This window comes from Epinephelus moara, chromosome 5 (genome assembly GCF_006386435.1).
Source record: "Epinephelus moara isolate mb chromosome 5, YSFRI_EMoa_1.0, whole genome shotgun sequence".
Taxonomy (NCBI): Eukaryota; Metazoa; Chordata; class Actinopteri; order Perciformes; family Serranidae; genus Epinephelus; species Epinephelus moara.
Window position 1 is genome coordinate 26,580,121 of NC_065510.1, and position 27,311 is coordinate 26,607,431.

At 39.9% G+C, this 27,311-nt stretch overlaps 1 protein-coding gene across 3 annotated transcripts; it reads right to left on the minus strand.

The window, feature by feature from the left end:
- Nucleotides 1-26,952, minus strand: LOC126390892 (proto-oncogene vav-like). Of its 3 annotated transcripts, none has more exons than XM_050045391.1 (28): nucleotides 26,815-26,952; nucleotides 26,138-26,233; nucleotides 25,917-26,033; nucleotides 22,311-22,427; nucleotides 20,026-20,084; nucleotides 19,019-19,084; nucleotides 17,717-17,825; nucleotides 16,112-16,204; nucleotides 15,888-15,956; nucleotides 14,600-14,803; nucleotides 12,441-12,536; nucleotides 11,491-11,559; nucleotides 11,290-11,376; nucleotides 11,095-11,180; nucleotides 10,874-11,009; nucleotides 10,677-10,786; nucleotides 8,664-8,765; nucleotides 8,467-8,561; nucleotides 8,330-8,352; nucleotides 8,119-8,155; nucleotides 7,796-7,932; nucleotides 6,155-6,220; nucleotides 5,026-5,057; nucleotides 3,856-3,966; nucleotides 2,591-2,678; nucleotides 2,144-2,285; nucleotides 324-472; nucleotides 1-234 (listed from the first exon to the last, which is right to left on the minus strand). In XM_050045391.1, the coding sequence occupies exons 2-28, from the start codon at nucleotides 26,222-26,224 to the stop codon at nucleotides 181-183; spliced, it is 2,541 nt and encodes an 846-aa protein (XP_049901348.1). In that variant the 5' UTR covers nucleotides 26,225-26,233; nucleotides 26,815-26,952; the 3' UTR covers nucleotides 1-180. The 3 variants fall into 3 exon arrangements, with proteins under 3 accessions (XP_049901348.1, XP_049901349.1, XP_049901347.1); XM_050045392.1 differs by having other exon boundaries at nucleotides 7,916-7,932; nucleotides 16,112-16,207; XM_050045390.1 differs by having other exon boundaries at nucleotides 16,112-16,207.
- Nucleotides 26,953-27,311: the final 359 nt, after the last annotated feature.

Genomic DNA, 27,311 nt, shown 5'->3' on the forward strand with positions numbered 1-27,311 from the left:
TTAGCTGGACAAAAGTTTTATTCACATTACTAGACAGTCATTAGATCACAAAAAACAGCATCTCTCTCACAAGCACACAGCCACACACGTGCATATGGGTTAATGCAATCGATGGAAACTAGGTATCGCATAGACCTCCATGCATGAAGTTTGGGTCTCCACATCTCCTTTGGAGCCACGTCAGCAGTAATCAGAGTAGTCCTCCTCCACATAGTTGGCTGGAAAGAACCCCACCTGGAAACACAGGAGCAATGCAGGTTAGATAACATGCCTAAAAACCTGTGAATGTTTTTTTTCTAATATAACGTTTCCAACTTCCTCACCCGGCCGTATACCTCCCCTTTCCACCAACCACTTTGACCTTTCTTCAGGATTTTGATGGTGTCTCCTTCCCGCAGCGACAGCTCTGAGCGGTCCCTGGCTGAGAAGTCATACCTGGCCCTCACGACGCCCAAACTCCTCAAGCTGCCTCCTGTCAGACAGGGCCAACGATGAAACATGAATAAGCTTTAAAAAATAATTGGACATTTTAGGAAATTACCTTATTTACTTTATGGCAGAGAGTTTGGTGAACACATAGATACCACTGTCACAGAGAGTTCTAGTCTGGCTTTGTCCAAAGGTAACAAAAAATCCTCATAACCCCACTTAACACCCCAACTTGTCATTTTTATGCTTCAGCTTTGCCAGTTTTACAGGTGCTGGTAGGAGGATTTGTTTTACGAGCAGTGTGGCTCTATGAATAGTAATGTCCATCTGTCAGTGTTTGGTTAGTCCATCATTTCAGTCCAGACTCAAATATCTCAGCAACTATTTCATGGATTGTCATGAATTTTTACAGAGACATTCTTGGTGCTTGATGAATCCTAACAGGACTGCTGACCCCCTGACCTTTCCTCTAGCGCCACCATAAGGTCAACATTTGTGGTTTTAAATGTGGAGTCTGTCATTCTGGAGGAAGATTGTTAACATTTGAACTCAACACCCAGACAAATACACCCCTCCTGTCAGTGCTCCTTTGAAAGGTTGGTTTTACTGTCCCTCTCTTTCCCATTGCCTTTCTCTTTATAAACCATTTCAAGGCGTCTTTTGGTTGCTAGGAAACACATCAATGTTCTGCTTAGATTTCTAGTCCAGCCACTGCTGCGCATAAACAGCAAATGAAACGCTGAACTCAAGTTCTCCTGAACTGAAATACACAGGGTGGGAAAAGGCAAAATTAGTTTTAGGGCCTTGCTGCTTTATGGTAAGTTGTTCCCTTTAAGACGGTACAAACTTGATGTCAGAAATAAAAGTCTACCGCTTCCCTAAAGAAAAGAGTGATTGCAGCAGTCAAACCAAAGAACACCATCAGGAAACCCCAGGGTCTGTCACACACATTTCATTGCCAATAAGATTTGCCATTTTTTGGAAAATGAAATAGACACAGCACACAGAAATGCATACAAATACAAATACTCCTCAGTAGGCTGTTGGCTAGTGATTGTTAGTTTGAAGAAGCTTTGGTTTGACCACCGCAATCCATGCTTTGCGCTGGTTCTTCTTTAAGGGAAGTGGTAGACCTTTATTTCTGATGTCAGGTTTGTACCTCGTCAAAGGACCAACCTCCCGCTGAGCAGCAAGGTCCTAAAACTAATTTTGCTATCTCCAACAATGTGTATTTCAGTTGTGGAGGACTTAAGTTCAAGGTCTCAGTCTAAGTGGAACAACGATGTAATTTCTTAACAACCAAAGATGCCTTGAAACAGTCTATACATCCATGGCCTCCCCCCGTCCTGTGCACGAGCACCAACACCCTGGCCTTGCTGTCTTGCTGTCTAGTCTTGCTGTCTGGCCGCAATAGCTTGCAGACCCAAAAAAGGGTACTGACCTGCTGACTGCACCTTAAAGTTAAATCTCTCAACAAGTGTTGCATTGATTGCCTTGAAGCTTGGTTCACATATTTATGTTCCCCTCAGTATGAATTATAATAACTTTGACCTCCTGACCTTTTATCCACCATCATCATCAGGTCAACATTTCACATTTTCCAGCACTATAAATACCTGCAAAACGAATTCCTGTGCAGCCTTGCCTGCACCTTATGTTTAGTGCTAATTAGCGCTTGTACTAAAGAGTGTGAAGGGACAGAGAGGTACTGTACCTGGTGTCGTGTTTGGTGTGGTGTTCTGCATGTTGTTAGGCGGGCTGCTTTGCTCTGGTTGTTTGTAAGGCGTAGACAGCGTGGTGTCCACATCCTTGAAGTATTCCTTCAAAGAGTTCTGCTGGTAAAACTGAATCATCTCCTGACACAGGAAGAAGAACGGCAACAGGAAGAGAAGGAGAGTGTGAGGAAGATGTGAGACCAATATTGGACGTGGTTTGACTGGAGGAAATGAGGTTACTTGCAACGTAAAGGGCAGTTTCAGTGTATATCTTATGGTCAGTGTCATCATGTTTTGGCCGGATGAGGTTTGTAAGACTCATGTCTTTGGCAAGATGGTGGCATGCACGGACACAGCTGCTCTGAGCTTTATTGTATATTTGCATTACGTAGCTGAGGGGGATGTTTCACAGTTTTGGACAATGAAGAAACTTGACTAAGACTTACAATTAAACCCCTGAATGCTTTCTTCTCATTGATGCGGTACAGGCCGTCAGTGGATGTGATCTTAATGTGTCTGATGTCCATGTTGAACCTGGAAGAGCAGAAAGATCGCTATGGTTATGTGTACACAAAAAAAACACGCGTGTGCCTTTTCCCATGCATAAACTAGTGTTCATAAATGGAGAATGTGCGCATCTGACTGCATACTTCAGACCAGGCGCATATGCTTTTAGCCGAGATAGCTTAGGGTGATAAATGGAGCAGATCAAATATAAATTGGGAGATGGTAACATTGTTTTTAGGGTGTTCGACAATTTCAGTGATTGTGTTATTACACAGTCTTCTGTAAAATGTCAATCAAAGGCGCATTTATTAAGTTCATTTAAAATTATCATTATTTATCATCTCACTGACAGTGATTGTTTAATTTCATCCTGTGAAGCATTGCTAAAAGTTAATTTTTTAACATGAGCGCTGTGAATGAATCATTGATCATCCTTCTGACGTTTAATAATAATGAGAATGTAATTAACAATTTGTTGCAATGACGGTCTGGAGAAAAGTAATGAGGTAGTGGTGGTCTAATGTCTAATGAGTGGTGGAGATGCACTAGTACGGCTGTTTGAGGGCGTTTTTACATCCATTTATGGCAAACTGTGGGTGTGGATATGAGGCCCGTGCACGTAAGCCCAGCACTACAATGACTGAGGTTTATAAAACAGAATCAGTCGTATGCACGGCTTTATAAATCTGATGAAAATAATGCTAATGTGAACACACAGTTTTAGTTATAAATCTACACAGAGTTTTATACATGGAGCCCCAAGTGTGTTGGCTACAATGTGGGTCACGTACAGGACTGCAACCAACACGTAATTATCAGTTAAACTGCGGAAAAATAAGTTCCCAGAGCCCACGGCAATGTCTTCAAATTCATGTTTTGTCTGACCAATGGTCAAAAATAGAAGAAAAAGGAAAGCAGTAACTCTTTATAGTGAAGAAGCTGTAAGCCAAAGTTTCAAAAGCATTCAATGACTATGTTTTAAAATGTAGCGACAGAACGTGCTTCACACTGAAATATTAAAACAACACTATAGTGAATATAATATGGTATCTTAATGAAACTTCACTTTCTGACCAAATTTAGCACAGTTTTAATGAAACCACCTGGCTGTCTTTTCACCTATAAATGACCAAACCAGTGTACCAGTAACAGAAACATTCCTCCAGATAAAATCCTCTTTACTGATAAACCTGTGAGGGCTTACTTGATGCTGATAGCGAACTCTCCTCCATCTTTCTGCCGCACGAGGAACGTTCCATCAGACCGGGACATTAACAGGTTTTTGGCAGCGGTTCTGTCCATGTTCCCTGCAAACCTTCAAGCACAGTGAGAACCAGAACCTTATCATTTGCTTAAAGCAAGACTGTAAAGATGTTTGAAAGAAGAAATAACACAAGGCCAAAGAGTCTGTACCAATAAAGTCACATAAAAGTTTTGCATCAGCACTTCAAATCTATAAGAAGTATACAAACAATAAGTGGTTTATAACACACTCTAATGTAGTTGTACGCAGCTGCAGGGACAGTTTTAAGTGTCATTTAATGTACAGTATTTGTCAGCAGTTATACCTTCTCTGATAAAGACATAGTCTATATCGTGTGTACAACTGTATTTTACTGTATTGTGATTTATTATTTGTTTATAAACCAGCCTCTACTCACGGTTGGTGGAATTATAGATGTTGATAAAAACATTAAATAACACTTATATCTGCTTACAACTTGCTATAGTGTTTTATAAACCTTTTATTAATGTGCTGATTATAAATGCTAAATGGGAAGACATAAACTGAAGCGTCGGCAAAGTGGTTTAAATTTTATTTTATGTGACTGCCACATTGTTCAAATTACTCTGATGATTTAAGTTTTCGTAGAAAAATGATGTGGGTGTAATTTGGTGCAGTCAGTGAGTGTTTTTGTCTCATTTCACAGTGTTATACTTGATGTTACCACCAGGTGACACCAAAGTAAGTCTTTTAAAATTCTACATGGTGACTTTGAAGGTAACACCTGTGTTTTCACAAGCTGGTTTTGATTTTATTTATCACACAGCCCTCAACTCTGGTGTTAGGGCAAAAAACACGTCTATACGGTTGGTGACTAATGACTTAAGGTCACTGTATTCATGGAAATGAGTGATGTAAGGTGAAAGATCCTGTTTGTGTTACCATGATAGTGTTTTTTCCCAAACACATCTTTAAAAACGTCAGCACTTTTCAGTATCTAGTTCTGTTTCTGTGGTTGTTAGTATTATTTTCTGTATGAGCTCTGTGGTGTTAATGCCCTGTGTTGCAGCACAGTACGATACAGGAAGAAATAACGTTATGAGGCTGGTGACCAAGTAATTTAAGATTTAAGTTCCTGTTGATACTCACCAGTTGAAGCCAGACAGGTCAGGGGTCTGCCTCTGGGAAAGGGCAAGATCACACACAGGTTAGGTGTAACACTTTGCAAAGGTCTGTGGTCACAGTGGTAACCTTTTTTTTTACTTCCTATTACTGCTAATGTGGGTTTCAGTACAGCAAATGGTGCAAGCTCAGACATACCACTGGACTACACTGAACATGTTTGCAGTGTTGGGGAAGTTACTTTGAGAGCACAGCTCTGCAAGCTATCAATAACTTCACACCGGAAGAAGTTGGACTATGACAAAGCAACCCTCGGATTAAATCTAATCTCATCTCATTAACTAAAGCTATTCAGAAAAAGTACCTTAAACTACTTTGTGAAAAATGATCTAAGTGACGATGTACATGATACGAAATTATTACAAAATATAATACAAAAACACACATGCCCCATTGAGTTTATTGCAAATAGTGCCCACTACTTCACAGGTCATAAACCAGAAAGAAATACCCCACTATTTATGGGAAAGTGCAGCAACATCAGCTTTGGCTTTGTATTAAGTGTCCATTAGTCAGACACTTGCCTTCAGTAAGAGTCCAGATTGGGTGTGCATGGAGCAGGATTACTCACTTAGCAGGGTAACTTCTAAAACAGCATGCAACAACTTGTTAATAAATAGCAATAATCAATACCTATCACTTATGGGCATGTAATATATTGAAGTCAAATGGAACATATGACGAATGTGTTGCCTGAGCGTGCCGTCACAGCGGTCAGGATCAAAGAACAGCAGGGGGTTCATTTCCAGTTGAGAAGCAACGTCAAAATAAAAATTAAATTCATTCCCTTCCTTTTAATGGCCCTAAATTGTTTATAGTTTCAGTAGTTAACTACACACACAAAAAAATTAATCTAACTGCTTGAATCAGTATGCAAACATGAATGTAGTTTAACTACCAGCAGGCTACTGCAACATGTAGTTAAACTCCTTTAATTACATGTAGTTCACTGGTCCCCAACACTGCATGTCTGTTATGTTTGTTTTCTTGTGCTCTCATCTCTCTTGAAAAAAGGTATTTGAAATTTGTGTCATTTCATTTTCTTAGAGGGTGTCTGTTGTTCAGCAGCTCATGTTGGCTGGTGGATCGTACTCACAGAGATGTAGGGCTGAACTTTTTGGCAGGGGAACCATCCCATTTGACCAGCAGTCAGGTTCCTTCCCTGAGTGACACACACAACAACAAATCACATGGCTGACCTGGGTGGACCGAGCAGTTATTGCAACATATACATGAATCATCAGATCGACACGAATAAGTGACTTAGAAACAAACCACCACCCTTAAGCAAATGACTCATATGCAGCTGATATTGATCTGAGGGTATTCACACTGAATTTGCATGCAGTGAATTCCTGAGGAAAGTTTGCAAAGCTTGAAACAACTGAAGTGATGATTTGTGGATATTAAAAATGAATAAGAGATGTTTGAACTCTTTGAGAGTAAAAGCTTAATTAAATATTGGATCCACCAGTTCAACAGTATGACAGATAAAAGCACAAAGCCAGTTTGCATGATTTAGCGTTTGTACTAAGACTTCACATTACTTACAATTTCCCAGAACAAACCTAAGATGTGTCTTTGCTACCCTTTCTTTGTGTCTTTTTGAGTTCCACTTAAAATAAACTTGCAGAGAGACGTGATTGATATTTCTAATAATCACAGCAAGGGATTAAGAAACAAAATAAATTTCGCTTATTGTTGTGAACTGCATTTTCACAAATCCAGTGATGTCAGACAAATCTTAGTGAAATTTCTAGTGCTGACCCGAATTTTTCGAAGCTTTGATCACTGCCCTAGTAATCGACTAACCAATCAGTATTCTAATTTACGTATATATTATTATTTATAATTCCCAGCCAAGGACATTTAAACTTAGTAATATTTTTTTTACCCGCTCCCCAGTCCAGCACTACTGAAACTGGGACAGTTTGATCACATGTGACAAGCTGATACGCTCACAAGATGTTGCAAAAGTAAAGCATCTGGAATAGTTTCAAAATTTGCGAAGATGACCCCCAAAAAGTTGAGTTTCAGATATGTCAAAGGAAACTGGAATATGACAAATCTACAACCTCCCAGTGAAGCTTGGATTAATATCAATTATTTCTCACTGAATCTTCGATGTCCAAAAAATGGTATTCAGGACGGCCCTCAAAGTTTCACACAAACGATGCGATAACAAGTCAACAAAATTTAAACTGCTTGAACTGACAAATGAACTGTGAGCAGTAGTAAAAAGATCTACACATCAACCTACACACTTTGGCATGCTTTGGAAAAATGATCAGCAACAAGGTAAATGTCATCTAATAGGTCTTTTCACAGCAGATTTGTCATAGCACAGGTGTTACCAATAACATAAACAATGGCTGAGTTCCATTCAGCCCCTCCATTAAACCGTGACAGTGTGACAGTGAGCCAGTGAGCCAGCATGCACAATACCAGGACCCCGAAACAGCTAAATGGAATTAAGCCACTGAGTGTGATTTATTTTCCAAATCAAAATCTTTTAAATGAATCACACAGTGGAGGTGTGCTGGTCGGGCACGAGGGAGGAAGTGGAACGAGATACGGAGAGGAAAATGACAGAAGAGACTGAAAGAGATAAAAGCATGTGACACCTACACATTAACCACAGGAAGCAAGGCTTTGAAGACACAACAGAATAAAGTGTGACCCCCCTCAACCTTCAGAATGCAGAATGTACACGCTTGTATTTGGTTTTTAACGCTACCTCCCACCATGGCAGGTCAACATCTGCCCTGGTCAGCTCAACGATGTCACCTTTGGAGAGGTGAAGCGGTTGGCCGAAGCCCACAGGGGGCGGCGGCAAGCCATAATACTCTTGACACACCTCCATCTTAGGGAATCCTGAGACCGAGACCGAGAAGTAGAAAGAAGACACAATGAGATTTAAGGAACTGGATCTAACAGGCAATAAATAAGTTTAACTCCATGAAATATTTACTTAATTCTTAAACATTTGGGAGATTGTTTTGGAAAATACACACGACACTGGATGGTTCTCATGTGAGTAAAAATGTTATGTTTTCTTACCAACGCTGGAATGTCCGGAGGACCTCTGTGTTTTATTCTGAGGGAACAAAAGACAAAAGAACTGGAGCAATCGTACTTCAAGTTTTAGGTATTTGCACAAGGTAAATTTAAAAAAAGTAATCAAAAAATGACATGTAAGATAGTGTGCAGGGAGAGCAAAGTCCATCAAAGGCTTATTCATTACCTCTACCCAAGATAAATGTTGTCTTACCTTCCTCGTAGTACCAGCATGATCTGTAATTTGGAGATGACAATCAGAGTGAGAAGTGATAATTACTTTAATTCATGGTAATAGCACTAATTATAAGTAGTATTTAAACACATGCACACACACACACATATACAGACCTGAGTTTCGTCCGCATGCAGGGACTCTGCCTAAACACTCTTTATGTGCAGCCATTTTACAGCGAGTGCAGCGATAACCCTGAAAAAATATCCCTCTGCAGACGACAGATGGAGAGATTCAGCCTCATTGGACAAATCTTTTAAAAAACTGGAGTTGAGAAGTGAAATGGAGAGAAACAGCAAATGAGACAAAGTACCTTAACAGCATCGAGCAGGCCTTGCAGGAGGTGGTTTCCTCGAAGCAGTGCATCTGGAAGTCGTGGTTGTTTGCCGTGGAGTTATCTGGACACATATTCGACCTGCAACCGTGAAATACAGTTGTTCTGACAACGCTGGGATAACAAGCATTCACAGAGCTGGTGTTCACCGGCAGGTAGTTTGACTTTGGAGAAAGTAAGAAATCTCTTGTTGCCCTCAGCCCAGAGAGCGTCTACTTAGTATTCCTGAGACTGAAGACACCAACAGCAGCAGCAACACAGTGCAGAATGCAAATAACGTAATCAACAAATCATGTTCATTTCCTACAAGGTTGAACAATCAGCAAAAGCGAAGCACAAAATAAATAAAGATGAGTGACTGCAGCTAAACTTTGCAGTCAGTGTCTGTCAACAGTGACTTAAATCAGTTCTGTTTCTCTTCTGATGTGTTTTACATGATATAATTTACTTAAAATAATGACACATCTGATGAACTTAAATCCACAATCTCTAGCAAATATTTGACCACTTGATGCAGCAGAAACAAGCTATGAACAAAAAAAGTCACCAGGTAAATTTGAGTCCAATATTCACTCTCTTTTAGCTGATTTGCTCTCCATCAGTTCTTGAGGGAAAATTCTTGCTGCTAAATGCTCCACTTAGTCTACAGTCTCTGTGTCTGCTGTTTGGTGGTGGGCAGGTAGTGCACACTGGGTTTCTAGAGCTTTGGTTGTGCCTGCTGCACCTAAAAACAATGCGATGAGAGCAGTGAGCGTGAATGAAAGACAAAAGTTGCAGCCCAGAAAACCGAAACAGAGCAGGCGCCCAATGTACAGAGGGTCTGCCCTCATTGCAGCAGCCCGGATTCACTTCCAGCTTGTGGCCTTCTGCTACATGTCTCTGTCTCTGTCTCTCTCTCTTTCTAGTACATAGTCCTTTGATCCATTGTTATTGTAAAAATATCAATTATAGCTGCTTTAAAGAAGACTGTGCAACTTTTACTAAAAGAATGCAGGAATAAGCATGTCAAAAGTAATGCTGTATCCATCATCGTAAGAACACTGAATGAAGCAGTTTACCGTTACAAATCAGTGTTTTTTTCAATGCTGCTCGGCTCGACGCAAAACAGGCTGCTAACTACAGTGGCTGATGCTAAAATGCGAAAACATGAAAACACAGAAAAACACTAATGGCCCTATCTAGAGCCAGTGTTTGGTTTGTCTGTTCTGGGCTACTGTAGAAACATGGCAGTGCAACATGGTGGACTCCTTGGACGAGGACCAACTCCCTATGTGGATGTAAACGGCTCATTCTAAATTAACAACAACATGACAATTCTTATTTTCAGGTGATTATAAACTAGAATAAAACATAATATTAATATTATGTTCCATTTCTGCCAATATATCCCCCTAATCCTACACACTAGACCTTTAAACTTAACTTAACTACAGTTGGGACATATCTCTCAGGAGTGGGCAGCTTAATGGCTAAAAGCTATTTCACCACTTTGGGACTGAACTTTGGGCACCACTATCTGACCAGTCCCCACAGATCTGAGAAACCTACCTAATTTGTACACAGCAAACATATCTGAGACATATTTTGGGCCCAGACTATTGAGTAACTTATGGACAATATGTAGGGCCTGGAAGCCAATTTAGTATTGAACTATAAATTCAGTGCAAGGATCTAAGAATTGGAGAAATGTGTTTTCTCTTCTTGGTGTTTGTCAGTGTGCTAGCAGCAGCATTTTAAATGACTTTTAACGGTCTAATGGTCTCATTAGGGAGGTCAGTGAAGAGTGCATTACAGTAGTCCACCCTACAAGACATAGAAGCATGAATGATCTGTTCTAAATCTTGCTTGGACACAAAGTTTATTATTTTAGCTATGTTTCTGATATGGCTAAAATGCTTAGCTTAAACCTCATCTTTGGTAAGAAGTCAGTGTGTGTAGAGGTGTGTGTGTGTGTGTGTGTGTGTGTGTGTGTGTGTGTGTGAGATAACTCACAGAGCCATCTCAAACTGTTCCAGCCATTTCTTCTTTAGTTCTCTGGTTTTGAAGAATAAATCGTATCCACACCTCCCATAGCAGTCCAGCAGAAGGAACAAATAAGACCACTGTTCACAAACACACACTGTTAGCTTCATGGATGCTTAATAGATGTGCTGTCTGGTATGACTGGTGCTATAGAGAAGCAGAAAGACCTTCTTATTGTCCTTCTCTCCTGTGGTTTCGTCTCGTATCTGGTAGTGCTGTAGTTCAATGATCTCCTTTAGCTCGAACGTCTCTCCGCTCTTCTTCTTACAGACAAACATGGCCTTATCGAAGAGGAATGCATACCTGACAAATAGCCACAGATCCAACACAACTTCAGATACATTGCATCAACTCATTAAAAAAATACAGAGATATGAGCAACACACACCTGTCTTGCTTGGACTTTTTTTCCGGGCTGCAGATCTTCAGCTCTCCGTCGATCTTTGGTCGACCGTAGAAAGCAAGAGACTGAGTCTAAAGAGCAGAGGAGAGTGAGGATGACACGTTAGGGCAAAAACAAGATCAGAGCCAAAAAAAAAAAAAAAAAAAAAAAAAAATTTAAAAGTGAAACATGTGACCTCACCATGTTTTCTATGGACAACTGGAAGGTGGTGATCTGTCTGATGATCTCGTTGTCTCGCTTCACCTCATTCACACACTGCGCTAAGTCCTGCAAACACACACACACACACACACACACACACACACACACACACAAATGAATTAATATATGTCTAAATATCCTAAATTTAATCTGATGATCGACATAAACACACACACTTACTCTCATGGCATCAAGAGCTGTGCGGAGGTTGTCCTTCTCTGTAGGGTCAGTGGTGTGCTTCACCAGCTCCTGCAGGCAGAAACGGACAAATTATAGACAAACTGGAAAAATGAACATGCACAGGCATAATGCAGCTACACACCAGTGGTGGAACAAGTAGTCAGATCCTTTACTTGATTAAAGTGCTAATACTATGCTGCAGAAATACTCTGTTACGAGTGAAAGTCTTGGATTGAAAATGTGACTTAGGAAAAGGTATGTAAGTAAAATCAGAGAAATTCACTAAAAGTAATTTACAGTAAAACAACTGAATGCATCACGTATCATATATTATATCATTACACTATATTATTACTCATGCATTAATGTAAATGCAGGATTTTACTTGAGGTAGAGCTAATTTTTTAGCTAGTTTATACAGGACTGCAACTACTTATAATTTCCTATATGGATTAATGTGCTGACTATTTTCTTAATTAATTAATTCACCTATTGGTTTGTAAAACTACAGAAAATAGTGAGAAAAGCCTGTCTTTAGTCTAAAGTGACACAAAGTGACAAACAGCAAAGCTTGTTTTGTACCACCAATGGTCTACACCTCATAACTGTTCAAAATAAATTAAAGTTATTAATGTAATTAAAAGATAAAGCAGCAAATGCACAAGATGTTTTTGCATAAAAAATGACTTGAACGATTATCAAAGCTGTTGCCAATTAATTTTCAGTCAATGCTGTAAGCTGTGCTTGTATAACAAACAAAATATCATATTTTATAAGCTCTTGGTATGATGTAGTGGAGTATAAGTATTAAGTGGCATAAAAAGAAAATGACCATGAAAATACAAGTACCTTAAATCTGCGCATACAGAGTAAATGTACTTAGTACAATTTTATCACTGCCACACACACACACACACACACACACAAAACCCACACCTGTACAAACATACCTGTAACAGCAGGTGGTATTTGAGGACTCTCTGCATAGGAACCATGAGTAAATCTCTGAGAGAAAAACGTCCACTATTTGCTCTGTTCGAACACTCCTGAAAGAGAAGGAAGTAAACATTTGCATTGAACCATAAATGTGTTTAAGAGGATGTTGTGTGGCAGACTCACCCCTTCCCTCCAGATTTCCCTCATGGCCAAATGCGGTACAAAAACCTTTGACCCTGAGCTCATTTCCCATTTCAACCACTATTATGAAAGTCTGTGAAACCGCTGACGGGACACCTCAAACCAGGGGCGCACTGGCAACAAAAAGCAGCCTGGAAATTTGCTGTCATGCCGCCTCAATTTGACGCCCCAACTTCAATCTGACAAAACATATTTGTTGATCAACAAATGATTAAGTTAAAAAACACAATCTGCCAATTCGTAACGCTGAAACTAATTTTCCGAGGTTTTCCTACCCGTTTGTTGTATTGTAATGATTAATGTAATGTATTGATCACCTGACACCTAATGCTTTTCATAATTTTTCAAAACACTGTAAAACAGTCAATAGTGTTTAAACACAGAACTAAGTTAGAACCAGACTTTATCCACAGGAGCACACTGTATTCACACAACGTATAGTCATTTCCTCATTTATTTTCCATAACCGCTTATCTTGTTGAGGGTCACATCTACGGCCAGTTTAGAGTCACCAATTAACCTGACGTACATGTCTTTGGACTGTGGGAGGAAGCTGAAGTACCCAGAGAAAACCCATGCTGACACAGGGAGAAACTCCGCACAGAAGGCTCTCCCACGCTGGGATTCAAACCCCCGACCCTGGGGGTGAGCCGACAGTGCTAACTACTGCACCACTGTGCCACCACACTACGTATATTTGCACTATATGTACAAATTCCCATAGAGAACACTAGATTTACACTATATCACACTTAAACTGGGCATGCCAAAACACCTGCTCCCTACTCTTTGATGTTTCTGCTTCTTCACCACCGTCCTCATCATCACCTGCAGACTGCTCAGCACACTACACACTATGCAGCACCAGCTAGGTGGGGTGGGTTTTCCTCTTTCTATCTACGTTTCAGAGTGTTAAACAATTTTAACGAGTGCTAGATGTGCCTGCTAACTAAGTGATACTTGCAGTTTCAGTTGTCACTGCAACTCCAGTCCGTGCCTGCCTCAGAAGGTCTGTTTCTATTTGTGGTATACATTTTTATGTTTTACTATTTGACAAACCTACTAAAGGCTACTTGTACATGATGTCATCTTTAGTTCAGACTAAAATTTGAACCTTAAAAGGGATAATTCAGGTTTTTTTAAAGGGGATGTATGAGTTACTAATCTATAGTCAGTGTATTACATATAGTAGATGGTGGTCGGCATGGTCCCAGTTAGCAGAGGCAGACAGGACTAGCTCCCAAGAAACTCTGCAATGCATTGCTGTGGATGTTTTTTTTTTTTTTTAGTTTTTTTTTTAGCAAAACATATTTTAGCCACTTAAAAAAAGGTCTACCTTTTAGAAAACCAATGTGGGGTGATGGTGGCTTAGTGGATAGAGCAGGCGCCCCATGTACAAGGCTGTTACTGCAGCATCCCGGGTGCAACTCCAGCCCGTGGCCCTTTGCTGCATGTCATTCCCTCTCTCTCCCCCTTTCATGCTTGTCTGTCCTATCGATTAAAGGCTAAAATGCCCCAAAAAATATCTTTAAAAAAAACAATGTCAGTCTGAGTGAATGCTATGTTGAGAATATTTTCATTGTATATGTATATATATATATATAGTTTATATATAAAATGTATAAACTAATACAGATTTGTTTTTTAGGTGAGCCTTTTTTAAGTGGCTACAATACATTTTGCGGAAAACCCCCACCCTCAGAAATGCATAGCTGAGCTTCTAGGGTGCCAGGCTGTCAGCTTCTCCAAACAGGGGTCATGCCGACCGCTATCTACTGCATATCACACACTGACTATAGATAAGTATCTTATACAGCCCCACTTCAAAAAAATTTGATCGCTTCAAACCACCCACAAGTACTTCAACCACATCTTCTGTTCACTGTGTGCACATTACGGTATAATTAATTGCTGTTCACTGCAAACTCACACATCCCCTGTGCGTCTGTGTGTTAGCATGTGTCTTCCTCACCTCCAGTTTCATTCTGATGTCCTCCCTTGTATTCGAAAGCTTGTCCAGGTGTTTTGTTGCCGTTTCCACCTGACTGCAGTAACGTCCGTACAGTAAGAGCCTCTCCTTGTAGTTGAGAAACACCTGGTACAGGTTCTTGGCTCCATAATCTAGGACTGAACTCCGGACCTCCTCTAACAAACTACGATGGGTGGTGGCCAACTCCTACAAATACATGCACGTGAAAAACATGTAAATACATGAAGGTAAACACGAACTGTGCATGTGAATGGTAGGGATGCACCGAAATGAAAATTTGTGGCCGAAGCCGAATAATATTAAGCGCTTGGCCGAATACCGAGTACCGAATATCGTTGTTTAGTTTTTCATTAGTTTTTGCAGATGAACCCCCTCCAGATTAGTGTTGTCACGGTATCAAAATTGGGACCCACTGTACGATACCAATGAAAATATCATGGTTCTGAGTAGTATCACGATACCACAGCGAAAATGAGACAGATGTGCCTTTTGTCATTTATAAAAATATAAATCACTTTTCTATAATACATCAATGATATTTCAATGGAATAAATTACTTATTGACTTATTCATACTTCAAAAACAGCATCAATAAGTGATGAACATAGGGGGGATCAAAATAAAATAAATAAATAAAATAAAAATCAACCAGCCACCCTCCTCCCCTGACAAGTCCCTTCATAAGTAACGAACAGTCCCTAAAGTGCGGTGAAGTTTGTGGCCCGTGAACGGCTCGTTTCTCCTCTGACACACCACATACCTGTGTTCGGCTGGCTTGGCTGTTCAGGTACTTTTGGGCAGTCCACACGCCAAGAAGAGGATATTATTGGAACCGACTTCTCTGTCGCCGGTAAGCCGATGGCCGCCGTAATTGACAGGAATACATTACTGTCTGTGTCTGTGACCCCTGTTCAACCCACAACCGATGGGATTCGCCTTTCGTTTCTGCTGCTGGTTGAAATCTGTAGGCTGCTCGCAAAGCGTGCTGAATGATTTAAGCCTATTTTGCTCGCTCACAACTATTTTTAGTCGCAAATGCGAGTCCGGTGACGGGCGGATCGCCACACTGCCGACATTTTACTCCGCCCGTCAAGGCACGCTGTTTGATTACGTTATCAAAACACGCCGCTATTATTCGGCCTTGCTTTTAACTTATTCCACCGAACACCAAATGTGTGTTTTCTTGCAATATTCGGCCGAATATATTCGGTTACCGAATATATTCGGTGCATCCCTAGTGAATGGCTGTGCAGATAATCTCCTGCTGTACCTCTATGTTGATGAAGATACTCTCCATGTCTTGAGGCTGGAGAAACTTTTGAAGAGGCTTCATAAAGTGCTGCACAAAAAAAAAGAGTTGTAACTCTCTCTTTAAATATGCATATAAATGCCTGTTTGCTTGTGTGTCTGTGTGTGAGTGACTTTTTACATGTGTAATATATATGTGTGTAAATGCGTGGTTCTTCTTTCATCAGATTGTGAACGTGTGCTCACCTGTAATATAGATACCAGTGTATCTGTGTATTTCTCCTCTGTCTGTCTGATCTCCTGCAGGCAGCACTCTCGTTTGTCTACCCCAGTCTTCTGCTGCTGCAGAAACACACACAAAAAATGTCAAAGTAAGCATGAAGAGACTGGGCCAGAGGATATTAAAGATTTGTTTTAACTTTCTTTGTGATGAACTAAACACTAGAGACAGACCCTCTGTCTTTTCTAATCATACTGGTTGTTGAAGCCAGTTCGTTGGCATCTTTCCTTCTTCTACTGGTTGTGTGACAAAAACAAATCTGCTATTTCAGGCCACAGTTTTTGTAGTTTTTGGAAGAAATTTGTTCCATTTGTTTCACACAGAACACAGTGGAAACAACTCCAGCTGATGCATAAATATTTGACAAAAAATGTGAATGTGAATGATAAAATGAACATGATAAAATGCTACAAAAATAATCTTACAGGTATACTATGCAAGATTTTCATAAAAAAACAATGTACAGACTCATACAAAGGTAATCCCTCTCAATCATCAAGTGTGTAGCGGCATATTTATAATAATAATAATAATAATAATAGATTTTATTTATAACGCACTTTACATTTGAATACAAATCTCAAAGTGCACAGTACAAAGGCAACAATAACAATAAAAGCAACAATAACAGTAAAATCGAGCAACAGAGCAAAACAATAAATCTACAGAGACTTTGCCCTCTGCCTGTAACTTCTATTTTTCTTCCTATTTTGTCTTGTTCGGGACATTTCTGGGCACAGTGCGCAGGTGACCAGGTGCCAGACCGTTTGCAGCACGCAGTCAAAAGGAAGTGCCAGAGATCATGGACATAGTGACGAAAAACTGCAAATAAAGCGAGGCAAAACACTGAGCTGATTAAATCTGTGGTTGGCTTTCACTTTTGCTGCTGATACCATTTACAAACAGTGATGGTGACAGTGAGAAATAAATGTTAAGGCCTTTTCTTTTTTGGCATTTTCTGAACATTTCTGTCATTTTTCCCTTGACGCCCTGTTAATTTCTAACCCTGACTCTCTGGAGGCCTCATTTACACCAGCTATTGTAGTGCCTCAAAGCCAGATTGTGGCTTTATGAATTATGTAGCTGGGTGACATTTACACATAATGTCCTTCCTGGATGGGGCTGCTGTCTGAAGTTAACTATGAAAGTGGCTCCTATCTGGAGACACACTGCAAAAATCTCTGCACAACTCTGGTGGGTTTGTATCAGTGGTTCCCAATCTGGGGGTCATAACACCCACAATATAAGTCTGCAGGATCAGAAGATGATTAACAAGATAGGAAAGCAAAGTTGTGTTTATTGTGTCTCATGATCTTTGCTTTCTTCTGGTAAATCACCGAATAACTTTACCCTCTAAGGTATCTAAATGCAACCAGTGACATAAAGTCTCACATAAAAATTGCTTCATTTTGAAGGGGCATGGGCTACATTTGTTGGGAACCACTGATTTCCATAATCAGACAGAGACTGGGCCCTGGATTTCTGTGCTCCCATGGTCAAAGACAGACCTGCAAAGCTTCCAAGTTGCCAAAAATAGGCAAAACCTTCCTTTTTGTTTAAGGTCCACTCACAGTTTCAGGTTGTTCATCCGTCCTCATCAAGTCTTCATAGATCTCATCTCCTTCATTTTCCTCATCCTCCACAAAGTCGTACAAGTCGTCATCCTCGTCCACTGTGTCACTGATACATAAGATACACACACAAAGACATTGATATCATCGTAGCATTTGTCTTGTCTTCAGGAAACATCATTTTCTCACTCCACAGAGTAGTCAGAGGTCACAGTGCGTAGGCGGTGGGGATTCAGTGTGTTGCTTACGGACACTGGAGCATGACGGATGTTTGAATCACTGAAAAAAATGCTGTTCTCTTTTCCTCATGTTTTGGGTGATGAATGTGCTTCATGTTTATTTCTAGAAAATACTGTAGATTGATAATTAAGGTACAAAATGTGGCCATGTTTGAATCTTGATTTGGAGTTTATGACGACATAGTTAAAAGTATTCAACATTACATTTTTCTTCACTTTACTGCTCAAATGAGTAATGCTGAAGTAAACATTTAAACAAAAACTCATATACAAATGGATTATGATATGTCTCCAGCTGCAGTAACAGTAAAAGTAATATTTTGTGTATATCTGTGGCTTCATATTGGCATTTATTTGCAGATATTATTCAACTTTGATTCAGGAGGTCCTGATTTGATATCTTACTTTCAAATGTTTAAGATTCCATTACTGCTACATTAGATAAATAACAATACTGCATAAATCTGTAAGTGCTTTTCAGAAATTATGCCAGGAACTTATATTTCTTTTTAGTTAACACTGAGTATGTAGTGGTCTCAGCTGGGTACAACAAAAACAACTGGATGGGTTTGGGATAATGGGTAAAAACGCATCATTACATTTTCTTTAAGAAGAAAAAAACATTTGAAATAAAAATACTTCAGTCTCCTAATTGCTCATTTTGTTCTAATGGCCTTATTGTTTGGGAACATCAGGGTGGACTAGCAGCATTAGTTTCCTTTAGTAAATGCTTTCATACACACTTGAAGGGATTTTAATTTGGATTTTTATTTTTGTTTTTGTTACAGTTGACATGAACTGTGTGCATGCCATGTGTCTGCTTGTGTGTGTTGTTGTTTCTCCACTGCACAGGTTATGATTAAACACTTTGATGTATGTGGATGGATGAATCACTGGTGTAACTGTGTACAGTAGCAGACCAAAAGGAGATATTGCTATAACTGACCCGTGCTCCAATTTATAAACTATGCAAAAACTGATGTGAAGAAACAGTGACCTTTTTAAAACTACCTTTCTACATCCACAAGATTTTTATTAGAACATTATTGAGAAAAAGACTTACTCTATCTGGTCAGAAAGGCCGCTGTAGATCTCATCATCAGGAGTGCATCCTCCCAAAGGAAAAGGCCTGAAGGTGGGGAGGGTGTGTGTTTGGGTGTAGGGAGAATTAAAATATCATTAATACTGTAATAAACTGATTAATGTCCTTATAAATGAAGCCGGTTTGTAGGCAGAAGTAATCAAGCCCTCATTACTGGAATGCATGTAAACATTTCACTTTTTAAGCACCGTTGCCAAGAAAACTGTCAAATATTGTAAATGAAGTCATCATTAAAATAAAAGATATTAGCTACATAACTTAAACTTTTCAACAAAACATAGTCCAGTTTTAACAGACAGAGAGAAGTCTTTTATGCTGTTACCAACTTTGGAACAAGCAAACACAGCCTCTGCTCCATGAAAACAGTTTTAATTTTATGAATCTTTATTAAATGGTCACGTTTAAATCACATTAAGTCCAATAAAGGACTGACCAGGGAACAATAATGAAACTGGAAGTCATGACGTTTGAATGTATTTGTCAACAACTAGAACTCCGTCTGTGGGCACCCATAGGTGGAGGCTAGTGTATAAACAGATAATGAATGATGGTGGGATTTTACATTAAGTACACTTACTCCAGTACTGTACTTTTTTGAGGTACTTGTACTGTACTCGAGTACATACATACATTCTGAAATGGGCCATTCTGCATGATGAGTACTTTTACTTTTGACACTTTAAGTTTAATTCTGATACTTTTGTACTTATTCTACCACTGCACTACAGTAAAAAAAAACAGTTGTAATAATTTAATTTGTCTCCAGAGAATAAGTTATAACTGTTGACATACTGTACATCAATAAACATTTAAAAAAAATGTCTTTTTACTGTGTTCAACTACATTATAATATGTCATTAACTTTTTCTTAAATGCTTCTAAATACTGAGAAGAGGGCATGAAGTAAAGTGTCACCAAAAAACTGCATTAACACTTGACTTATGCAACAGAGGAAGGAAGTTACTTACTGGAGTCTTCCTTGAGTAGCAATGGATGTATGAGAGAGGATGGACAAAGTGTCTATGACCTGTCACACACAGAGACACACAGTACATAATCGGTATTTCCTGAGCAGAGAGGGAGAGATTCACAGACTGGTAGATGAACAGTGAGAGCTTTTTCACACTTTAAACAATGACGCTGAATAATTCTCTCTGACCTGGTTTCGCTCTGAACTGTGGTATCGATGAGTGATCTCAGAGAGCCAATTTCATGAGAGATATGACCAGTAACAAACTCGCAGATGTCACATGGCTGCCCAAATGAAATTGATCGTCTTTTCTGATTAGGCAGTAACTTACTTCAGTGAGCTCTAATATCGCTGCCTATCTGGACTCAGCTGTTATGTGTTTTAATGTTTTATTGTCTCCCTCACTAAAATCACCTCTGACTTCTGTTGTATTTGGGAACTTTCTCCAGAGTGGCAGTAAGAAACAAATAAAAAATTCAAAAGCTGCCTCCTGAACTTAGGTTCTTTTCTCTCAGAGAGACAAATAAAAAGAAGGTGGGCCTGCCAAGACACTTCTGGTAATATGAAATAAAAATACTGTCCAAATAAGGAGCGCATCTCTCAGTCAGTGCTGCTGTACTCTTTTTTGGTCTGATTTTAACTTTCATTCAAGACAGAGAGAGGAGAGGAGGAAAGCTGTGACAAGAAGTGAAAGTCTGAAGGAGAAGTTGAGAAAAAAAAACATTTGAATGCACTGATTACAGTATCTGATTACAGTATCTAACATTTTTGGGAAATTCTTTAATTTGCTTTCAAGGCGAGAGTTAGATGAGGAAATCGATACCACTCTCATGTCTGTACGATAAATACAAAGTACAAAGTACTACTACAACTTTACTTAGACTTTACTTAAAGAAGTATTTCACTGCTGGAAATATGGTCTTAAAACTAGGCTGTGTATTTAGAAGAAAGATGCAAATACTTTTGAAATTGGTGCTACATGATCAGAGAAAACAGAAAAGGGATGCAGCATTTGCTTTTATTCATGAGGTAGGAAACCTACAACTACCAGAATACACTGCGCCACATCAGTTCAATAAACGCTCCTGTTTGTGGGTGATGTAATGCGAGCTTGGTAACAGACAATCTTGAATTACAATTAAACAATAAAGTAAAATACATTTCTGAAAACATTTTAGGTGAGATGTAGGCCATGTAGTGACAGAATCTTGGTTCATATTTATCAGCCCTGCTTAGTTTTACAGTTTGATCAGAGTTTGGTCTGACTTTGCGAGAGGGGCAGGTCTCTCTCTCTATCCACATCTAAACTCTTTGTGTTTGTGGTAGCGGGCATTGCAAAACACAGGAGTACAATCTGTAGCTTGAGCAACAGCCCTAGAGCCAGCACAAATTTGCTGGACAGGTTTGGAAATTAGCACTAGCCACCTGCCAAATGCTGGTAAGATATGCAAGTGGCTACTAGATTTGCTTCCCTCACCAGCCAAAAAAGATTAGTAATCTATTGAGCAGCTGGTAGATTTTGGATTCCACCAGCCACAGTGTCAGGTGGACAAAAGATTCAATTTCCAAGCCTGCCACTGGATGACGCAAAACACATCATCCAGTGAATTAGAGCTGAGAAATGAGCAGGGAGAACTGGTTGCTGGTAAGATGAAGGGAAGTTTACCATAGTTTATTTACACACGCTGTTGGTACAAAGCTGGTTGAAAGTATCCTGATCTGAATACTTCTTCCACCACTGTAAATTACACTGCTCAAATAACACCACGCCTGTGCTTACTGTATTTTATTGCAATGGCTCACTGACTCGAAGCAGTAAAGTGAAACGAGAAGCTCAGTGACAGTAACACGCTGCAAACTTAACAAAAAGAACAAATGCTGTAAAAAAGACCCCACAGTCAAGTTGAGGTCCATCTCTTGTTGACTCATTGGGCTCTCTTCCTCTTACTTTGTACATACAAATCAAACAAGTGCAAATTTCGAATCTCTTTTTGTTCACACTAAAGTGCTGTGGCTGCACTGCATCGAAAGTGAAAGAGAACTGTGAGATACAGAATTCGTTCACTCAGCCGTCTAAATTATAAAATCACCAAACTACTTCCTGTTGGGGCTGTGTGGGTGTCTGCAAGCTGCAGTGAGGAGTCAGGACTCTGTTCATGCATCTGGCTTCTACCATCATGACTGGAGTATGAATGCACAATCTCATAATTACTGTACTGCACTTAATTAGATAGATAGATAGATAGATAGATAGATAGATAGATAGATGTGGTGGGGCATTACCTTTCCGAAGTCTCGAACATCAAACAGGTCAAAGGCCTCGAACAGTTCACTCTTTTTGAGATGAAATCTATCCTGACAAACTCCCAGAAACGTCCGGATATTCTTCAGGCACAGGAACTGAAACCCCCCCCACAAATGTCAATTAACTTTAACTGAAACGATAAGCTCATCATTTCATTACCACAACGTTTAACAACTACAATTTTGATTATCTATCAATAGTTTAAGTCCTTTACCAAAGAACAAGATGCTACAGCCATGCAGAGTTTCTAAAATCAGCATGCTAACAGGAACACAATGACAATGTTAAAGGGACAGTTTATCCCAAAACAAAAAATGTACATATATCTTTCCTCTTATCTGTCGAGCTATTTATCAGTTTAGATTGTTTTGGTGGGAGTTGAGTGTCGGAGTGTTGGCTGCAGAGATGTCTGCCTTCTCTCAAATATAATGGAACTAGATGGCACTCAGCTTGTGGTGCTCAAAGCCCCCAAAACATACATTTGAAAAACTCAACAGCAATGTCTCTCTCCAGAAATCATGACCTGGGAACTGAATAGATAATCCACAGACCTTGTAGTGACCAGTTTCATGTTGGAAGTATTTTCTCTACCAAACTACACCCTCCAACTGGATCACCATGCAGAAGGAAGTGTGCATCCACTGCTAACTCAGCTAGCACAACTGAGATAGCTAATGTTACAGCTCAGCAGAGGAGGACACCAATAGTGTTTAGATCACACACTGCCTCAAGCACAAGCCTCTCATCCAGAGTAGATGCATGCTTCCCTCTGTACAGTCACAGAGTTGGCCGATGTAGTTAAACAGAAAGGAAATAGTTCCTACATGAAACTGCTCACAACAAGGTCTGTGGATTATCTGGAGTAACCAGGTCATGATTTCTGGAAAGTGACATTGGTGTTGATTTTTCAAATGTACTGAAGCACCACAAGCTGAGAGCCATTTAGTTATATTATACTGAAGAGAAAGCAGACATCTCTACGGCCGATATCTCCAACACTAACAGGTATGGCATTCACCAACTTTCACCCATTTCATCTAAATGTTGTCAACACATTTCAGTCTGGACCAAAATGGACCAACCATGGTGCTGCTAGCATGGCTATGCTAAACCAGAACCTATGGGAAGATAAACCATAAATAAAAACCTTTAAAAAAATCCTGACAACTACAAATTAGACGACATAATTAGAAGACAAAATAAAGAAGCATTACAAACAAATAGAAGATGAATATAACACACACTAGACATGGGCACATATAAACCCCATAAAGGACATAAAACAAGTAGACTTTTTCTACATATTGCTGCACATTGTAAGATGAAAGTATTATTGTCCATCATGTTGGCTTTGCTGTTTGTCTAACAAGCAGATCCTTTAACTTTCTCACATTAAGTGAAACCAAAAAATGCTTCACACTTCATATTAAAGTGTATTTAAATGCTGCTCAGCCACAAGGACTACATGAACACAAACAGCAATGAACGATTACAAAGAAATGTCTGGTTCCAAAAGAAGCAGTACGAAAGGTAGAAGTACAATATAACTACAAAAGAAACCACAGAGAGTGCAGTGCGCAGTCCTGCTGACATGGTGGTCAGACATACGCAGTTTTACATAACTTCCTGAACCAGCTGCTCTTATTCGCTCTTTCTGTGCCTCTGTCTGTTCAGCAGTGGGAAATGCGGAACTCTAATTTGAGAAAAGGGGAAACGTTGAGTTCTAACTGATACTGCTGCACACATCACATCACTCTTTGAGGAGTGCACACAGCCATGCATATATACATCCCTACAGCGGTAACTCATAGCATAGCCTTGCAAGAGCACAGGGAAGATCCTCAACTTGTGTAATATCATCAAGTGTGTGTGTGTGTTTGCATGTGTGTACACGTCAGAGTGGACTCCCGTCTTCTGTTAATCACCGGATGTTTCTTAACCACTCTTGACCTCATAGGATTTCCCAGAGTTTCACATGCACGTGTTGAAGCACATTAACCCCTGCACACACAGACACTTTAAGATATTGCGGTGAGTCCGATCAGAGGTGATCGAGGACTTCCCTTGAGACAAGTTTGGCCAACCGTGTGACAGCCTGTCTCTACTTCTTTGTCATACTCTCTCGTTCTCCGTCTTCATCTCACATTTTGCACATACCCTGACTTCTAATTATCTCTGTCTTCTCAGACACAACCCATCTTCAGGTTCAATCCAGTTTGCTTGAGTGCTTGTTTATTAGTTAGCATGACATCTTGAAAGCTTGACAACAGGTTTTGATGAAAGACAGTTCATGATTAACACAGTTTTTACTGTGGACCCAGATCCAGGGTCAGAACAAGAATATTCAGAAAAGATTTCTCAGATGAGAAGGTTGATACCGCTCTCACTTCTATACGGTAAATATGCTGGAGCCAGCAGCCAGTTAGCTTAGCTTAGCTTAAAGACCTCATGAAATGAAAAATACATTCTTAATCCTGTGCCCCTCTGTTAATTGATCATTTACCTCTTGTTACATGCCAAGTACATGTCAACAAATCTGAATCAGAGTATTTCTTCATGAAAATCCCTCTCTTTTCTGTTTCTTTAAAATTGTTTAAAACATTTGATGAGTCATCCTGCACTCAGAGGCACTTAAAAACATGCATCCAATCAAATGAGACTTGGGGCAACTAGCTCACCACACTGGTCACATAAAACTGCACTTAGCTGTTTGTGGGTTGTAGTAGCTAACACAGCAATATAGAAAGAGATAGGAAAACGTGTGTTTGGATATAATTGGGCAAAACCTTTGTTTTTATTTCCGAAACATAGCTGAGGCCTGTTTCATTTATCTCTCCCTCATTCTCCTCCTGACGGCAAGGGAAGTGTGTGAGGAGCCAGTCGTCCGCTGTAGCTCTGTATCACACTAAACTCTAAGCCTGGCAAATTTTTGGTGGTCTGAGCAAATGCAAAAAATTTGATTTAAATCCTGCTTGTTAATTGTGCGCTCAAATATTCCATTTCACTGGGAACTACATCACAAAACATAAGCTAAAGACACTCTCACTTCCATATCACTGGGACTTTTAAGATTGGGAAAAGGGGAGGAAACAGCTAGCTTGGTTTTGTCCACACATTATATCTCATTTGTTTAATCCATATAAAAATCAAGACGTAAGCACAACAATCTGCCTTTTTTTCCAAGGGAGTTATGCGTTGAGTTATTTCTTGGCTGAGAGCACTTCCCAGCAGTGACGACAGTATGTTACTGCTAACAGACAAAAAAAAGTCTAGATATGATAGTGCATATAATAGGTGAGATGTGTTAATTAGTGAGCTTTAGAGATTTGAAAAACATGACTTTTAGGGTTCAATAATGGCGCGAGTACTTTCTAGTTGTTTCTCTTTGTTTCTTCTTCTTCATCATCCCCGTCACTCTCTACACCCGCTTCCCTGATGTGAACAGATATAGATCACAGTAGTATTTTCCTATCTAAAAGCCTTGGGGCTTTACTGTTGCCTCCTGGTCACTATGGAAATGGCCTATGGAAATGGAGCAGGAAAAGGTGTGTATGTGTGTGTGTGTGTATGTGTATGTGTGTTACCTGGGACATCTGTGGGCGCAGGTTGATCTCTCTCAGGTTGACAGCCTGAGGCAGCAGGTTGTTGAGCAACTGGCAGAGCAGCACGCCATCTCTCAAAGCCTGAGCCAGGTCACACACCTGGCAATGTGCACACACACACACTCAAAATCAGACTGAGGAACCGAGACACTTTGTGTGTTTTTGTGCAGTTGTGTGTATTGTATGTGACACGCCTGATTTACCTGTGCACCCTCCCATGTGACCCGGTGGTTCTCAGGAAGGACTCGACAGTCGATTAACCACATCGCACACTGCCGCCACAACTCCATCTTTGTTTTCTGACAGTCAGAAAGACAGAGCAATAGATAGATGGATGGAATGTGAGACAGGATTTTGTCACACCACATAGAGCAACCAGTAATCATTATTGTTCTACACAACACCCAAAAGCAGTAAATGAGGCAGTCAAATCTTAAGTTAACGCTCTCAAAACAATCAGAGATGAGTTAACTTCACGAACAGCCAGGGATAAAGTTTCTAGATTATTTGTGGCGTTCACACTGAATTGAAATGTATATTCTTTGTCTGAACTCACACAAAAACCTCCTGAAGTGTGACATATGCTCCTGCAATACACAAATAAAGAAGCTCTGAATCTCCCTGTCACAGTTTAACTTCTACTTTTTATAGTAAAATAGAGCCTGGATATTGAAATATTGAAGAATCAGACCAAATCAGTAGCAAATCAGTTAGCCTATGGTGAACACTGAGCAGTCACACACTCCGTCCTTTTTGTGAAATATTGAGGCGGCCTTCTTGAAACCCAGTAAAATATCAAAAAAGCCACTGCTCCACTAGAAAACTTAATAATTTTCTAACTGCTTATCAGTGTGGGATGAGTATTACAATCAGCTCTCACCTTCAGTTTCTCCCGGCAGCTCTATGTCTTCTTTCTCGATGTTCTCCTCCTTTCATTATCTCATTGTCAGACTTCAGCGCTCTTGTTCTGCCTTTCTTCCGTGGTGGGTGTTCTGCAGAGCTGCACTGTGTCGAAGACTTTTAACTTCATCCCGCAACTTCCTTTTTCCTCTGACGCACCCTCACAGTTGCATTCACACTCACGGATGCACACTCACACACACACACACAAAGCTGTTGCTGCTGCTGCTGCTGCTGCTGCTGCTGCTACGTGTGATACAAGTTGATAAAAGCAGAGTTTGATCTCTGTGTGAAATGGTGTATATTGTGTATGTACAAGAGATCAGATAGAATGGGAGTGAGTGTGCATGTGTGTGTGTGTGTGTGTGTATGTGGTACAGAACACAAGTGTATCAAAAAAAAAAGTGTTGTAACCACAACAAATTTTAGACAGAACCCCGTACAAACTCTTAATGTGGTCGAATAGCCTAATTAGAG

Excerpts from the sequence above, each read along its gene's own strand:
- LOC126390892 (XM_050045390.1), bottom strand. The coding sequence starts at position 26,224 with ATGGAGTTGTGGCGGCAGTGTGCGATGTGGTTAATCGACTGTCGAGTC. Across the intron at positions 8,766-10,676 it reads GAACAGTTTGAGATGGCTCT|GTCGAATATGTGTCCAGATA; the intron begins GTGAGTTATCTC and ends TCACGGTTGCAG. Across the intron at positions 473-2,143 it reads CACACCAAACACGACACCAG|GAGGCAGCTTGAGGAGTTTG; the intron begins GTACAGTACCTC and ends CCTGTCTGACAG.